This window comes from Engystomops pustulosus, chromosome 5 (genome assembly GCF_040894005.1).
Source record: "Engystomops pustulosus chromosome 5, aEngPut4.maternal, whole genome shotgun sequence".
In the NCBI taxonomy this organism is placed as follows: domain Eukaryota; kingdom Metazoa; phylum Chordata; class Amphibia; order Anura; family Leptodactylidae; genus Engystomops; species Engystomops pustulosus.
The window spans coordinates 126,199,970-126,217,793 of NC_092415.1; the positions used below are offsets into that span (position 1 = coordinate 126,199,970).

Genomic DNA, 17,824 nt, shown 5'->3' on the forward strand with positions numbered 1-17,824 from the left:
CCTCCTCTCCATGGCTCCAAACGTATGCCCGGCAGGCATCAGTTTGTGTGAATGTAAGCTTAGGTTAACACCTGCTATCAGTGCAATAGCAATCGTGGGTGTTACTGGTGGGTGTTTGCTGAAACATGGTGCAAACACCTAGCGATATGTGACATACAGATATGTCAAACATCTGTAAGGGGTTAAAGAAAATCGACCACTTTAAAAAAGTGTCTTATGGATTAGGTCACTTACTGATCGGTGGATCAGTGGGGGTTACAGATATTATATTTGTTAGTCCAGGGAGGCCCTGTTCCAGTGATAAACACTGTTTTAAACAAAGGCTGATGACATCCTGTCTCCGGCTCTTAGTTACATAATTAGGCCGTCTCTTGCTGCTTGTGCCAGCTTTCTTACAGGGAAATGGGACAGAAGAAAAGAGGCGATTGCAACAAGGGGTAAGTAATTATGAGGAGCACAGGAGAAGAGCTATGATCAGTCTTTGTTTAAGCCCTTAAGGAGGTAGCCATATTGTAGCTTAAGGCTCAGTCCCATTTTTTGAATTCTGACCTGCGTCTCTTTGGAACACTGTTACTTATCAAAGCGATTCTAAGATAGTTTTTTTCCCCACATGTTGTACTTCATTTTAGTGGTAAATTTTGGCTGATAAGTTTTGCGTTTATTTACAAAAAAAGAAAAAAAATGAAGAATTTTTAGAAAAATTTGCCATTTTCGAAATTCGAAATCAATGTGTTTTCAGGCAGATCGATTTACCACCTAAATAACTTGCCGAATAACATTTCCCGTATATCTACTTTACTTTTTCATAATTTTTGAAATGTCTGGAAAATTTATTTTGACGTTACGCGGCTTACAGATCGAATAGCGATTTTCCGTATTTTCAGAATGGACTATTTTGGGTATAAATACTGTTTGAAATAAAATTTTACATATTTAGCATTAAAACCACCCTATATAACCAACCCATTTTCAAATCTGCACCCCTCAAGCTATCAGAAAAAGCAGTTACGAAGATTGTTAACCCCTTGAGATCTTCATAGTAATTGAATCAAAATGGCGGTGAAATTTAGAATGGTCAAATTTTGTCGGTTATATGTTCATTTATACCTAAAATTTACACATTTCCAAAAGATAAAAAGAGAAAACCCACCATAACGTTTGTTCTACAATTTCTCCTGAGTGCAGAGACCCCCCACATGTGGCCGTGACTTGTTTTATGGGGGCACAGCGAAGCGCAGAAGGGAAGGAGCCCTGCAGCTGCCAGGAATTTAGTTTTCTCGTTGCCCCCTTTTGAAGGCTATAAAATTTTCGCTTTTCCGTTATTTGGGCCATTTTTTTTTGCGGAATGAGATGCTTTTTCCAGTGTTACCATTTTGGGGTTGGTATCACCTATTGTTGAAAATTTAGGAACTTTTTTTTAGGTCATGAGCAGAAAAGCATCAATTCTGTACTGGATTTTTTACTTTTTTTTTTCGTGTTCACCGTATAGCCTAATAATCATGTTATCTTTATTCTATGGGTCGACACGATTACGGACATACCAGACATGAATATTTTTTCTTATGTTCTACTAAATTTGCCAAATAAAACCCTAATGTGGGGAAAAAATCTATCATTTTTGCATCGCTGTCTTCCAAGTGGCTTAACATTGTTACGTTTTTGGATACAGAGCTGGTCGATGGCTTGTTTTTTGCGGGACATGTTGTACTTTGCAAAGAATGTGGGCACTAAAATAGAAACTGTCTCAGATTGTTACAAAGAATTTGTAAACAATTTGTTATCAAAAAAACTATTTAAACAATTTGTTAACAATTTGTAAATAATAATTTGTAAACAACTTGTTAACAAAAAACAATTTAATTTAATTTGCTTGTCTCGATATAATATTCAATTACAATAGTTGAGGACCAATATTTAAGACATTTAAAAACATATTCATGCATAGAAAATAGCGATTATATATAGACAGAGAAGTAAAACATGAAATCCTTTTTTAAGGTACTTTCATAAAATTCCCAAAATGGAAAGAAAAAAGTTCACAGATATTTGATAAATGAAATCTATATTTGTTGATTAACATATATGTGTTAAGGTTTACGACCAAGGGGTAAGTATTCCAGGAGGTTTGTGTTTTCAGGTCATAGGGCCCTATGCCTGTAATACACGTTTTTCTATAATAAAAAATGAAAAATAAAATGAAAAATTTATAAAAAATTAAAATAAAAAATGAACAAAATTTGTTTCTTTGAGCAGCTTTCAATCTTTTAAGACAATTTTAGCCTTCATGTGGTACCTTTATGGTTTGTAATATGCGACTGTTTGTTATATTATTTGGCACTCACGATTAGTTGATGTTCAGCTGGGCTGATGTTGGTGTTTCTTAGCGGGACCGTGTTAACTTCTTCTGCAGGTTCCGATCACCAGCTATGTCTATTTACGGCGTTCATCATATGGGTTCAATAGTTATTTAGTTTTACTCTATGGATTGTTACGGACGCAGTGATACTATATATGTGGGGTTTGTGTTATATTTTAGACTTTTTTGAGCGTTACCCCAGAGATGCCATAGCAGCGATCGGCGCCCCCGAAAACGGCGCGGGGTCGGCGATCGTGGGGTAAAGACCCCCGGAAGTCATGTTAAATGCCGCGGTCGCGTTGACGGCGGCATTTAACAGGTTAAACACCCGCGATCGGAGCCCACTACGACCGCAGGTGTTAGCCGGTGATGTCAGCGGTAGATTACCGCTGACATCCCGCGACCCCCAATGCCGGTTCGGCTCCTGTGCAGAGCTGAACTGGCATCATCTCTGCGCAGTAGCTGTACTGCGCTGAGCGCTATTCGCGTGACTCAGCGCAGTACAGTTACGGTGCAGAGTGCTAAGGGGTTAAAACAGAGTTTATCACTGGAACGGGCCCTCCTGGAACTAATGAAGATTATTTTCCCCAGCTGATCCACCAATCAGTAAGTGACCTAAGCTAAAGACACATGTGATTGGTAATTTGCATCTGGTGTCTTGCATTGTTTAAATGCAAGACAAAGGTTTATGGGTACCAATCACTTGCATTTCCATGGAAACGCGTATGCAATCAAGCTGATCGGACCCCCAATGCACTTGAATTGTGTCTCTAAATGCATTGCCAGCACCATGTGTGACAGCAACTTGAAAGAAACCAATCATTGTGAATTAATGAATATGTAAAAGTGGAGTGGTTAGGGTGTGACCATGGGCATGGTTTATGTCCCTCTTTCTCTTTTTGAAAAGTTGGGAGGTATGTCTATATAGCAAGCCTGAAAGATGATTACTCAAGGTCTGTAGAGAATAAAGGTATAGAATTAGAGTTTGAATGGGGGCTAGTTCTTGGAAATTTCCTGATTGTGTAGCACATGAAGATTTTTGATCATTTGGAGAAACGTGAAATTACATGTATCAGAAATAAAACCGTAAGCTCCAGTCACATAATTTTATTTAGGACTTTTAATACAGGCGGTCCCCTACTTAAGGACACCCGACTTACAGACAACCCATAGTTACAGACAGACCCCTCTGCCCACTGTGACCTCTGGAGAAGCTCTCTGGATGCTTTAAAATAGTCCCAGATTGCAATAATCAGCTTAAAATTGTCTGCAATGAAGCTTTATTGATAATTCTTGGTCCTATTACAGCAAAAAAATTTGAAACTCCAATTGTCACTGGGGCAAAAAAAAAAATTGTCGGGAACTACAATGATAAAATATACAGTTTCGACTTACATACAAATTCAACTTAAGAACAAACCTACAGTCCCTATCTTGTATGTAACCCGGGGACTGCCTGTACTGCACAACTGTAGTTCGGTCTGGGACTGTTGGTAGCTCCTAATTTAGAGTTGACACAGAGTTTTTTCATAATTATTTTTTGTTCATATTTATTGTTGTCTATGTTGTCCGTTTCCAGATGCTCCATTATAAATTGTAAATATAATGTCAGTACTCAACACCTGTCTTGCTCTCTCCAAGCCCCAGCTCAGTGAAATCACCGGCTGGCACCTACCTCCTTGGTGGAAGCAGGCAATACTATTATAGTGCCGGGCAAAAAAAAATTAATGTCCAGCAATGCCGCCACATGTCGGATGGCAGCCAGAATTAGATCAAGTGGTTTAAGGAGAAGGCTCCCTTTGTCAGGGATTAGCAAAGAAAAGAAAAGTTTTCACATACCCTGGCTTGTCCTGAGGTGGTGGAGGCTCCTATGGCTGGAGTGCACAAGTATAGCGGGCTTTATGCATGCAGGATTCAAGAAAAAGAAAAGTTCCGTAGCACATCCAGATACAACAATATTACTTTCTTTGATTCTTTCATCATAAAAAAATGTACATGGTATACCATGTACATTTTTAAATGATGCAAGAATAAAGGAAAAATCATGAATTAGTTACCTACCGGTAATTCAATTTCCATTAGTCCACCATGACGGCCCACCTGGAGGATGCCCCTTAACCTCTATAGGAAGGAAGAAGAGAGGTTAAAAGTTCCCTCCCCGCATCCTCACGCCAGTGATTCCAAAATAACCACACTACACTACAACAGTTTTATTAGTATGTTATAATCACATACAAAGTTACATCTGCAAACCTAGACAATAAAAAAAACTTTACTTTAGGGCAGGAATATATAGGCCATCATGGTGGACTAATGGAAATGGAATTAAGAGTAGGTAACTAATTCATGATTTCCACTTCGTCCCCCATGACGGCCAACCTGGAGATTTACAAAATAAGTAAGGATTTCACAGAAGGAGGGAAGTATAAACTCCTGGTTCCTGTAGAAGTTAGAGTTTACTTTAGGAACTAAGTTAGGATCCAACATAATAATAATTCTATCTTCCAGAATTCTCATATAAGGCTCTCTGATTGATATCGCCTGTATTCACCTAACCTTCTGGCTGAGGTGATAGCTATCAGGAATACAGTTTTTAAGGTTAAGTTTTTTTTATATCAGAAGAGTCAATTGGTTCAAACGGTCCTTTTGATAAAGCATTCAAGACTAAGGACAGATCCCATGAATAGGTTTTGTTTAAAACCCTAAGGTCTTAACCTAGAAGATGCTCTTATAAACATTTTAACCCACCTGTGTTCGATGAGTGACTGGTCAAAAAAGGCACTAAGAGCCGACACCTGGACCTTCAAGGTACTGGTAGATAGGCCCAACTCCAGACCTTTCTGGAGGAAATCAAGGACCTGTAAAAAATTAGGGTTAGATTGGATAGGTGGGTTGTCTTTACAAAATGAAGAAAACTTCTTCCAAATTTTGTGGTATATAGCAAATGTGACCGGTTTCCTACTTGCTTTTAAAGTCTTGATAACTTTGCTGGAAAGTCCTTGAGATCTTAAGTAGCTGGATTCAGGATCCAGGCTGCAAGCTGTAACCTTCCCGGGTTCGGATGATGTATTGGACCCTGTGATAACAGGTCCCTTGACAGCGAAAGAATTATTGGATCCTGCTGTGACATCCCCCTTAATAGCGGGTACCAGTTTTCTTCGCCCAGTACGGACAGATATATAGTTCTCGTTTTCTCCTGACTTATCTTTCCCAGGACTTTGGCGATCAGGGGAATAGGGCGGAAGGCATAGGCTAGGGGAACATTCCAGGAATGAGAGAACGTGTCCAGATTTTCCTTGCTCTCCCCTTTTTCTAGCGAAAAGTAGTGATGGCACTTGGTGTTCCTTCTCGTAGCAAATAGGTCTTTCTGAGGATTTCCCCAGCGGGATACAAGGTTGTGGAAGACTTATTCTTTCAGACACCACTCGTTTGGGAGAATTTACTTCCTGCTGAGAAAATCGGTTTTATATTTTCTGTACCTTTCAGGTGAGTGGCTGATATTGACAGGACGTGATCCTCTGCCCACAAAAATATTCGCTGAGTTAGAGCACTCAGAAGCGGGGATCTGGTTCCCCCTTGTCTTTTTACGTTGTCATGTTGTCTGATAAGATCAGAAGGTGATGGTGGGCTAGGAGAGATACGTTTGAGCTGAGGGCCTCCCATACTGCACGTAGTTCCCGATAATCGGAAGATCTTCGGGCCACCTTGTCTGTCCAGGTACCCTGGGAGAAATGATGAGGCATTACTGCGCCCCAGCCCATCTGACTTGCGTCTGTTTGAATGGACACGTAGGGATTGTTTGGCCAGAATATCCCTCAGGTTTTCCTCTTCCAACCACCATAGTAGATCTTCTTTTACCGCAAGAGAAATCAGGACCTTTTTGTCTAGATCTTCCTGTCTTTTGTTCCAAGACTTCAGGATCCACCTCTGAAGGATTCGGGAGTGGGCCTGGCTCCAGGCCACTGAGGAGATACAAGCCGTCAAGGATCCCAGGACCTTCTTGGCTTCTGTGATTGAGATCATCGATCTTCTCCTGTACTTCACTCTTTGTTTTCTGATATGTACAGCCTTTTCCTGTGGAAGGAAGGACATTTGGTAACTCGAGTTCAGATTTACACCCAGAAACTTTCTTATTGTGGCTGGCAAGAGTTCTGATTTTTGATAATTTATTATCCAACCCAAATTCTCTAAAGTTTCTATCGTAAAATTTCTTGATGAAATTAAATTCTCTAGGTCTTTGCCAATAATGAGTAAATCATCCAAGTACGGAACGATAAGTACATCTCGTTGCCAGAGAAACACCACTACCTCTACCATCACCTTGGTGAAGGTTCTTGGGGCTGAGGATATGCCAAAGGGGAGTGCACAAAACTGGAAGTGAAGTGTGGAGCCCCCTGGAGACAAGACCGAAAACCTTAAGAATTTTTGTGAAATTGGGTGGATAGGCACATGATAATATGCATCTTTTAGATCTATAGTGCACACTAAGGCATCTTTGTGAATGATGTGTGTGGCGGATCTTACCGACTCCATACAGAATTATCTGTAGATGATGAAGTCGTTTAGGCGTTTCAGGTTCACAATCAATCGGTTTGTACCGTTCTGTTTCTTCACCAAGAAAAGAGAAGAATAAAATCCAGATTTTTCCTCATCTTTTGGAACAGGAGTAACTACTCCTGCTGATAACAAGGACAACAACTTATTGCCAGATCAAACTGTGGGATGTAAAGGACATAGAAGAAGATGGTGATATGTATCTCGTAGGAGGAAGACTGATACATTCTATTCTGTATCCATTGAGTAGTAATATCCAAAACCCAGGGAATTTTAAGTAACTTCTGTCCACTTCTCTCTGAATTTTAACAGCCTTCCTCCTACCCTGGCATCATTGTTATTTCTATTTGTGTCTGTGGGAGTGGAGAAGAGAAACCTCCTTCCTTTACCTCCTTTTGGATAGCTCCAGCGCCCCTTTTCCTTTGTCTTTGTAAGTATCTTTTTGGTTTTTGAAGTCCCGAAAGGGCAGTTTCCTATGTGCTGGCTTTTCCGGAAATCCTTTCTTCTTGTCTGAGGCTCTCTCAAGTATCGTATCCAGCTCCGGTCCAAACAAAAACTCCCCTGAGAATGGTAGGCTGTACAATTTTGCTTTTGATCGCATGTCCCCACTCCACCGTTTTAACCACAGTGCTCTTCTGGTTGAATTAGTAAGAGCTCCTTCTTTGGAAGAAAACCGAATCCCTTCTGCCACAGAATCCGCTAGGAAGGCTGTTGCTGACTTAAGTAAAATTTTCCAGGAGAGTTGCTCTCGGTGTTCCTTCCTTAATGTGAGATTCTAGCTCTTGCTACGGAAGTGGCTGCCAGGTTTGATTTTAGATTTAGCATCAACAACTCCCAGGCCTTTCTTAATAAGGAATCCGATTTTCGATCCATAGGATCCTTTAGCTGCGCTGAATCCTCGAATGGGAGGTCCATTTTTTTCACTATCTTTGACTTGAACGTCTACCTTGGGGCAGGAATCCCATAGCTTTGATTCCTCCGGTTCAAACATTAACTGCTTCCTGAAGTTTTTGGATAAAACTATCCTTTTCTCTGGTTCATGCCATTCTTCAGATACGAGCTCCTTTATAGTATCATTTAAAGGGAATACCCTCTGACGTTTTGCCTTTAGACTACCGAACAATTCCTCTTCCTGAGATCTGGGAGGAAGAACATCTTCTATCTCTGTCTGATGACTTTCAGAAGATTGTCCAACTACTCTAGTTGAAACAGGTGTCTTGAATCTACAGTTTTAACTGACTCCTGCAAGTTTGTCGGATCATCACCTTCAAACATAGAACATGACAGAACCTCAGAATCTTCCCCTTCCTCGGATAGCGATGAGTCGGGTTCAATTCTCGCCTTTTTACTTGGGGGAGGCCTAGATGTAGCCGCAGCTACTGAAGACATTACTTTTTCTTCAATAAATCATCCAGAAAATAAGTTTTTTCTTCTCTCAAAGTTATCTATATAGGCTTTGCATATTGGTTTCCTGCAAGACTCGGGCATAGAATGAAAACACATATTGCATTTCTTTACTCTGCTTTTCTCCGATTTATGGATTTTTCAGGTCTACTAGCCTTATCCCCCTTATTCTCCTTGCCTTTTCCCCTAGACCCCTGGTCTTTTACCTAAAAGGCAATAGGAGGATAATAAGTGACCCGATATCTTTTACATAACGTAAAAACCATTCCTGCACAATTACCCCACTTACTGAGACTGGAGGGTGCAGGAAAGTCAGGTCTGCTTCATCAGTCATAAGGAGACTACCAAAGCGCAGGAGACACGAGAACCAGCAGTAATCCACAGAGATATAAGATCAACGTGACTAGCCCGCTTTAAATGCATTAATGGGGAGCCCATCCCCCATTGAAGAACCCGAGGTATCTTATTTTAAAACAAAAAAACTGTGAAAACCTATAGACTCAAGTATAAGCCGAGGGTGGGAAATCTATTGGGCACAGCCTCCAGCCAGTATACAGCTGGCCAGCCACCTGCCCCCAGTATACAGCCAGCCCCTGCCCCCCAGTATATAGCCTACCAGCCCCTCCCAGTGTATAGCCAGTCCATCCCTTTTGTGCTGAAAACTCGGCTTATCCTCGAATATATATGGTAAATTATACTGAAAGTCAAATGGTTACATGTCAAAAAAAGTTAAAAGTTTTTTTTTTAATTAAAATATTTAACAAATATATATATAAATAAATTTGCACTATTGTTTTGTAAATAAAAAACAAAAAGCAACACTGTTGTCAGTGTAATAAATGTGGTGCAATGTATTATTTAGTGCAATATCATTCGATTTTTGCTTTGTTTACTCCAGAAAAGTATACCCAATATAAATACTTTTTTTTTTTGCAAATGTGAACCAATCCATTTAAGACCGCTTTTAGGTGCAAATTAGGACATATTTCTGTCAGAAACAGAATATATGAAATATAAGGACAAATTAAGCAATCGATATTACACACAAGTCAGTGAATAAAGATTTCTATTTCTAAACATTTTATGGAGCTTACCTCCCCCAAAGAAAAATAATGACGAGGTATCTGGGAATCAGGATATACATTTTCTAAATACCAAGAAAATGGATTGCACTGAAGTTTATGTCTCAAGTCAACTCTTGTAGATATATCCCCATAGTCTACTTTAGTTACTCCTGAAAGTATAATAAATATGACAATTAGCTTGGTATCAAATGTCTAAGCTTGTGCAAATGCTACACAAATATTCACCTTTAACCAAATGAATTTATTTTAGTTATCTATAAGAAAAGGTAAGCTTTTGTATATGAGAGAGGAATATTTGATTCTTTAACCACTTCAAAACAAACATACAGCTATAAATGTCCCAATTCTACATAACCCGTGCAGATAACATGTGTATAGTGGTCACATTATGGGAACACTTTAAACAAACTTATATCTTCTGAACCATGGCATTCCAGACTAACTTTAACACTGGATATCTCAGTTTCTGTGACAATTGTGATGTTATATTAAATGGAAGATCCTCCTGTTTACAATGACATCAGAAATTAGCTTTTAAGTGCCATGGTTTAGAACAGACATGGGCATTGTACGGCGCACATCTAGGCCCTCTATCACTGACCAGGCTGCATAAGATTGTTGAAAAATCGAGCTCCTTCCGATCATTAACCCCTTGGCGCATTAAGACATACATGTACTTCGGGAAATGCAGAGTTGCCACATCCCTATGTACATGTACATCTCAGCGATCGCCGGGGCTCTGCTACTGATCGCTTTGGGAGCTTGGCTGTATGAGACAGCTGGACTCCAGCAATAACAGTTGGGAAATGCAGTCAGTTGCAGAGCTCTGCGTCCATGGAGCAGTGCCGGGTACTCACCTGGCAGATCAGCATCCTCCGTGCAAAACAGGGCAGGGAGGTGCCGACTGCTTCCATTGAAGTGTTGAGGTCTGATGAAGAACTAAAGGGCTGCTAGCAGTAAATGCTTGCTAGATCATGCTTAAAACACAATCTAAGGCTACGTTCACACTGCCGTTGCACGCGGTACCGTAGCAGGGCAGGCAACGGCAGCACGCGGGGAGAGGAGGAGGTGAGCACAGCTCACCCCCGCCCCTCTCCATAGGAAGATATGGCGCACGTGTGCCGTCTATGGGGGACGTATATCGGCTGTACATACGTCGGCCGTATATGCGTCCCCCTTGCGGCAGTGTGAATGCAGCCTAACATTGCATTCTACATAGGCTGACACGAGCAAAGGCTGACTATGTAATATGCTGGAATACAGTAGTATAGATTATCCTGTTTATAATGAAACCAGAATTGTGTTTTAGAACAGACATAGGCATTGTACAGCCCACATCGGACACTCTCTCTTATCGGCCTGAATGAGATTGTTGAAAAAGTTGATCTCCTCTCCCGATCATTAACCCCTTGGTGCTTAAAGACGTACATGTACGTAGGGAAATTTGGTCAGTTGCTGCATCCCGGAGTACATTTCAGTGATCACCCAGGCTCATTAGCAGAGCCTGTACTATTGCTGCGGGAGCTTGGCTGTTATGACTGCCGGCTCCAGCACTAACAGTTGGGAAATGCGATCAGTTGCAGAGCCCTGCATCTATGGAGCAATGGCGGGTGCTCACCTGGCAGATCGGCAACCTCCAAGCATCCTCAATGTGGATCCATGGGAAAATTAATTGTGCACCCCTAGTTTAAAAAATACAGCCGTTTTAAGTGTGCCCCCCTCCAGCAGCCGGTCTGCTGGATCAGAATGGATAATTAGCTGCTGTGAGACAGGCAGAGTGTGCACGTACTTCTGAAACAGTCAGCTCAGGCAATGAACCTAGGAAAGACTGACTGATTGACATTATAGATATATTTAACATATTTTGGTAAAGTTTTAATCCATTTTTCTGCTCGAAGATTTCTAGTAGATTTCTAGCACCTTACTACATACCATAGCCATCCACAAGACTAGAATGTGCCAAACGGACATGTATAGAAAATAGTGAAAATAGAAAAAAAAAGATCTTACATCTTTTCTATATCTAAAAAATAAAGCAGTAGTGAAACTTTTTATATTGGGGTAGTACAATATAGGGCAGTGGTGATGAACCAAGGACACACGGAGCCCTCTCTGTGGGCAAGCGTGCAAATGCCCGAAACACTGCCGCAGGCTTACTGAAACTGACCCTGTTCAGCTGATCTCCTTGCGGTGAAGGTGCCAGGTTTTTATGGGGTTTCCTGTGTGCTAGTGCTGCTGTCTGCTCACAGCTTACAAGCGCTTCAGCAGGCAGCAGCCACAGAGGTCAAAGGTTGCATGTGGGCGGAGTCACTGATGCTGGACACTCATACAGCGTCTCCTGCCTCAGCCCCTGCTTTCTTACCGCCTGTCATCACAAAAACTGAAGATGAGATACAGATGCAGTACAGGAGTCCAGGTTGTGAGAGAGCTGGTGGGTGAGCTCTCAGATCTTCTCATTCCATTTACATTTAGCTCTTCCTGTGTACCGACCCCACAAACAAACCTGATGTTTTTTTCACTCACTGTACATAGGACTGCTAGATCGCAATCCATATCAGCTGGTTCTGTGTATAGCACTGAACAATTGTACTTACACAGGACTGTCGCCTTAGTAACAGCCCTATGTAAGTTACATACATAGGACTGCTGCCTTACTCTCCCGTAGGCAGTCCTGTAAAACGTATAAAAACATTTTACAATGTACTTTTTGCAGCACATTGAGGGAAATACAGCAGTACTAAGTAAACTATGGAACAATAGGCTGCAGTAGTCCTGTGTAAGATACAGCACTGCATGGTGCAAAAGCCATTTAAGTAACAAACTGCTGCATCTTATTGCACCAAAAGTTACACAGGACTTCTGCCTCTACCTCAATGTAAAACAGTCACGTATAAGGTATGACACATAACACAGGACTGTCTGCTTGACATGGAAAAAAGGAGCCGTCCTATACAAGAAGCAGGTAGACATCAGCAGTCCTGTGTAATATATGCGGTCAGGTATCCCAGCAGTTCTGTGATTACTTAAAACTGGACTGTTAAATCCAGTAGCTCCCTATGTATGCAGTTATCTATGTTTTATTTTTTTTACTAACATAGGACTGCTGGAGATTTTCTAGTAATCTATTTTTGCATTAATGGGAAGTTTGCATTTTAAAACACAATTCAATTTAAAAGCACTAGAGATGAGTTACTACTGATCAGGAACTAGCCCTGTGTATTTTCCATATAAAATAATGCAAAACACGTGGTACTGATTACTGATTGCATGAATTTCCTCTGAAACTCCGATATGATTGGCACAAGCCCCACCCCATAATAGTAGTTATACTCTTGTACATAGGGGGCAGTATTATAGTACCTATGAGAGGCAGAAGGAGGAAAAGAAGATCGGGAAGATCGGGAAACCGGCACTCATATGAATAAGTCCAAGGGTAAGCGACTATATAAAATCATGTAGAAACATTTATTGAAAAAATATATTAAAAAGATGCTTAGTAGCATGGAGAAGCATGGACACAGCGGTAGACAGTGTAACACGAAAAAAGGGTTGCAGAGGTAACGCGTTTCGGACTTTTCGGGGGGATCTCAGTCCTTAGTCATACCTAGTTTGCTTTGAACCCTCACCTAAGTTAAATAGTATTAGCTCATGTGTGCGTGAGTGGATTTCCGGCATGGGAATTCCACGCCTCCACGAAGGTGGGGGGAGAGATTTTGCGTGAAAAACGACTATCTGAAAAAATAAATAAATGACAGAACTATATATACTAATAGAAATATAATAGGTCTTGTCTGTGGTTTAAACCCTTTGGATAACGGGTATCTAGGTTTAAGATCCAATATGCTTCTTTTGAAAGAAGCAATTTCTTCCAATCTCCTCCTCTGGAAGGACGTGAGACTTGTTCCATAGCAATAACTTGCATGCTGCTAGTGTTGCCGGCATGGACTTCTTTAAAGTGTCTGGAGACACCTGACAAGTTCCGAGTGCTGGAGATGGTTTTGGGGTTCGCTGCTGTGATATGTTCACTAATACGATCTTTGAGCTTCCTCATTGTACAGCCTATATATTGTAGTGAACATTTAGTGCATTGTATAAGGTAAACTAGGTGAGTTGACTCACAATTCATGTAAGTCTTTATATTGTAGGTACTGTTAGTGCTAAATGAGGAAAACCGTGTGGTTTTACTGATGTATTTGCAAATGTTGCAGCGTGAACCACCACAGCAGAAACTACCAGTGGTTTGGAGCCATGTATTTTTGTTTTTATACAAGGTGTTGGAGAATGTATTAGGGGAGAGAATATCCCCTAGCATTTTAGCTTTTGTAGAAACAAACGAGACACCCCTTTCTAAGATTTTTGCAAGTGTGGGCTCATGTTGAAGAAGAGGTAGATGTCTTTTTATGATGTCAGTAATTTCGTAAAACTGTGTGCTGAATTCCGAGCTGAATGTAAGTAGGGGTCTGTTTTGTGTGGTTTTGGTTGTAGTTTGTAAATACTCAGACCGGGTTCTTTTACTGACTATATACTTGGCCCGTTTACATAGCTTTTTAGAGTAGCCCCTATGTTTAAGTCTTTCTGTTATGGTGTGGCACTCTGCTTTGTATTGAGACTCAGTGGTACAGGCTCTTTTGGCCCGGACATATTCACCTATAGGGAGGTTTTTGATTGTATGAGGGGCATGGCAACTCTTAGAATGCAAAAGGGTATTCCCTGACGTTTTTTTGCGGAAAAGTGAAGTCTGAACTTTACCTGTTTTGTTATCTCCTACCAGGAAAACATCTAAAAATGAAATTGTATCTTTTTCTAATTCATGAGTAAATTTAAGATTGTATGGGTTGTTATTGATATATTGCATAAAGTCGATGACTGTCTCCTGGTCCGAATTCCAGACCAGGAGACAGTCATCTATGTATCTACCATACCACGTGATGCAACCTGAGAAAGGGTTATACGGAGAAAAAAGGTAATGTTCTTCCCATAGAGCCATGTAAAGATTTGCCAGCGAGGGTGAGAAACTGGCACCCATTGGGCACCCAAGTCTTTGAATGTAGAACCTGGTGTTGAACAGAAAAAAATTATTAGACAGTAAAAAAGATAAAACTGAAATCATAAAAGGGTCAAGAAAAGTTCAATCCTAAAAACACTTTCCATGAAAACATCACATTAATGAATCTACTTGAAATGGATACAGAGACAGAAAATCTTACACCCATTCTCAATACTTCCCATTTGGTTAACATTACCAATACCTCTTTTTATCCAATAAAGAGCAGAACAACAGAAATGGATTTATTTCAGGAAATCGTTGAGGAGGAACTAAAAACTCTATCGAACAAATCCACATCCACACAACTACCATCTAATCTCACAGTACAAGAACGCAGAGCCATGAATCAATTAAAAAACAATCCACACATATATATACGCCCTTCTGATAAAGGAGGCTCTGTGGTAGTTCTAGACAAGGATTTGTATCTCCAGGAGGTAGAAAAAATGTTAAATGACACCACTGTATATCAAAAATTAACAGAAGATCCCACTGCAACCATCACAAAAATCTACAGTCTCTACTGGAGGAAGGACGTTTTCTTGGCATCTTCGATGAAAAAACCATTCAATTTTTTACTACCGAAAGACCCCGTCACTCCTTCATTTTATGCCCTACCCAAGGCGCACAAACCTGGCTTTCCACCCCCCTTCAGACCCATCGTATCGAGTGTGGGGTCACTCACAGAAAGACTGGGCATTTGGCTCGACAGACTTTTACAGCCCTTAGTTTCTCGTCTACCAGGATATCTACAAGACTCAAAAGCAGTATTAACAGTCATGAATGACTTTGATTGGTTCCCCTCTTCAAATTGGCTCTCGTGCGATGTCACCGCACTTTATACCTCCATTCCGCACAACCTTGCCAACGAGGCTCTTGATTACCATCTCAGAAAATTCAGCAATTATGATTCCACTCTACAGAACTTTATGATTTCAGTTTTATCTTTTTTACTGTCTAATAATTTTTTTCTGTTCAACACCAGGTTCTACATTCAAAGACTTGGGTGCCCAATGGGTGCCAGTTTCTCACCCTCGCTGGCAAATCTTTACATGGCTCTATGGGAAGAACATTACCTTTTTTCTCCGTATAACCCTTTCTCAGGTTGCATCACGTGGTATGGTAAATACATAGATGACTGTCTCCTGGTCTGGAATTCGGACCAAGAGACAGTCATCGACTTGCAATATATCAATAACAACCCATACAATCTTAAATTTACTCATTTACCCTTTTGCATTCTAAGAGTTGCCATGCCCCTCATACAATCAAAAACCTCCCTATAGGTGAATATGTCCGGGCCAAAAGAGCCTGTACCACTGAGTCTCAATACAAAGTAGAGTGCCACACCATAACAGAAAGACTTAAACATAGGGGCTACTCTAAAAAGCTATGTAAACGGGCCATGTATATAGTCAGTAAAAGAACCCGGTCTGAGTATTTACAAACTACAACCAAAACCACACAAAACAGACCCCTACTTACATTCAGCTCGGAATTCAGCACACAGTTTTACGAAATTACTGACATCATAAAAAGACATCTACCTCTTCTTCAACATGAGCCCACACTTGCAAAAATCTTAGAAAGGGGTGTCTCATTTGTTTCTACAAAAGCTAAAACGCTAGGGGATATTCTCTCCCCTAATACATTCTCCAACACCTTGTATAAAAACAAAAATACATGGCTCCAAACCACTGGTAGTTTCTGCTGTGGTGGTTCACGCTGCAACATTTGCAAATACATCAGTAAAACCACACGGTTTTCCTCATTTAGCACTAACAGTACCTACAATATAAAGACTTACATGAATTGTGAGTCAACTCACCTAGTTTACCTTATACAATGCACTAAATGTTCACTACAATATATAGGCTGTACAATGAGGAAGCTCAAAGATCGTATTAGTGAACATATCACAGCAGCGAACCCCAAAACCATCTCCAGCACTCGGAACTTGTCAGGTGTCTCCAGACACTTTAAAGAAGTCCATGCCGGCAACACTAGCAGCATGCAAGTTATTGCCATGGAACAAGTCTCACGTCCTTCCAGAGGAGGAGATTGGAAGAAATTGCTTCTTTCAAAAGAAGCATATTGGATCTTAAACCTAGATACCCGTTATCCAAAGGGTTTAAACCACAGACAAGACCTATTATATTTCTATTAGTATATATAGTTCTGTCATTTATTTATTTTTTCAGATAGCCGTTTTTCACGCAAAATCTCTCCCCCCACCTTCGTGGAGGCGTGGAATTCCCATGCCGGAAATCCACTCACGCACACATGAGCTAATACTATTTAACTTAGGTGAGGGTTCAAAGCAAACTAGGTATGACTAAGGACTGAGATCCCCCCGAAAAGTCCGAAACGCGTTACCTCTGCAACCCTTTTTTCGTGTTACACTGTCTACCGCTGTGTCCATGCTTCTCCATGCTACTAAGCATCTTTTTAATATATTTTTTCAATAAATGTTTCTACATGATTTTATATAGTCGCTTACCCTTGGACTTATTCATATGAGTGCCGGTTTCCCGATCTTCTTTTCCTCCTTCTGCCTCTCATATGATATATCACTGTGGACAACCGCAACAGTGAATGGGACTACACCGTGCACCTGGCCTTGGATCTTCATTACGAGCAACTGCAGTCATTAAAGGGTGAGCCGTTACCACAATTTTGTTCCTTTTTTCTTCTATGCATATTATAGTACCTATATTCTTGTACATAGTGGGCAGTATTATAGTAGTCAAAGTCTTGTACATAGAGTTAAAAATTTGTTATATGTACACTAGAAATAAGCTTCGAAAGATATCCTGCAGTATGCGTTTGGATACAGCCTCTGGGGTGTGAGACTCCTCAATTTGCATGCGTAGAACAAGCAAACGAACTGCATTTAACAGTGGGCTGGTTGCGGCATCCCGGTCAGCTGATCTGCTAAATGATTCTTCAAGATCATGCTTTGTCAAGCTTGGTCAAGTGTGACCATAGTCAGCGCCACACCTGACCATGGTTTAAGCAGGCATTGCAGCTCTGCTGTATAGAAATGATTAAAGTTGCAATATCGCACACTACCTATGGTCAGGTGTGGCGCTGTTTTTGGAAGAAAACTGCCATATTTTTCAACCTTGGGAGAACTCCTTTAATGTATCAGCCGGGGCCCAGGCTCATATCCAAGTGTATTTGGACTACCAGTTTTGCCTAATTGCGCATTACGATCCTGACCTGGTTATCGTTTCTAATGAAATATTTTGTATTTACTGGTTGCATCACAGGTAGAATATTGCTCCATGTATTATACTTAGCATCTTTTAAACAGCGCTATACACTAGATCAGGGGTCCCCAAACTACGGCCCGCGGGCCACTTGCGGCCCGCGGAC

The 17,824-nt window shown here is 40.8% G+C and overlaps 1 protein-coding gene across 3 annotated transcripts in view; it reads right to left on the bottom strand.

Annotated features, from left to right (window-relative positions):
• Positions 1-17,824, bottom strand: part of GALNT1 (polypeptide N-acetylgalactosaminyltransferase 1) — a 418,536-nt gene that overhangs the window by 128,319 nt on the left and 272,393 nt on the right. For all 3 annotated transcript variants that reach the window (XM_072152986.1, XM_072152985.1, XM_072152987.1), the window contains one exon: positions 9,409-9,548. In XM_072152986.1, coding sequence (XP_072009087.1) covers positions 9,409-9,548 — 140 coding nt within the window. The remainder of the gene's footprint in view (positions 1-9,408; positions 9,549-17,824) is intronic.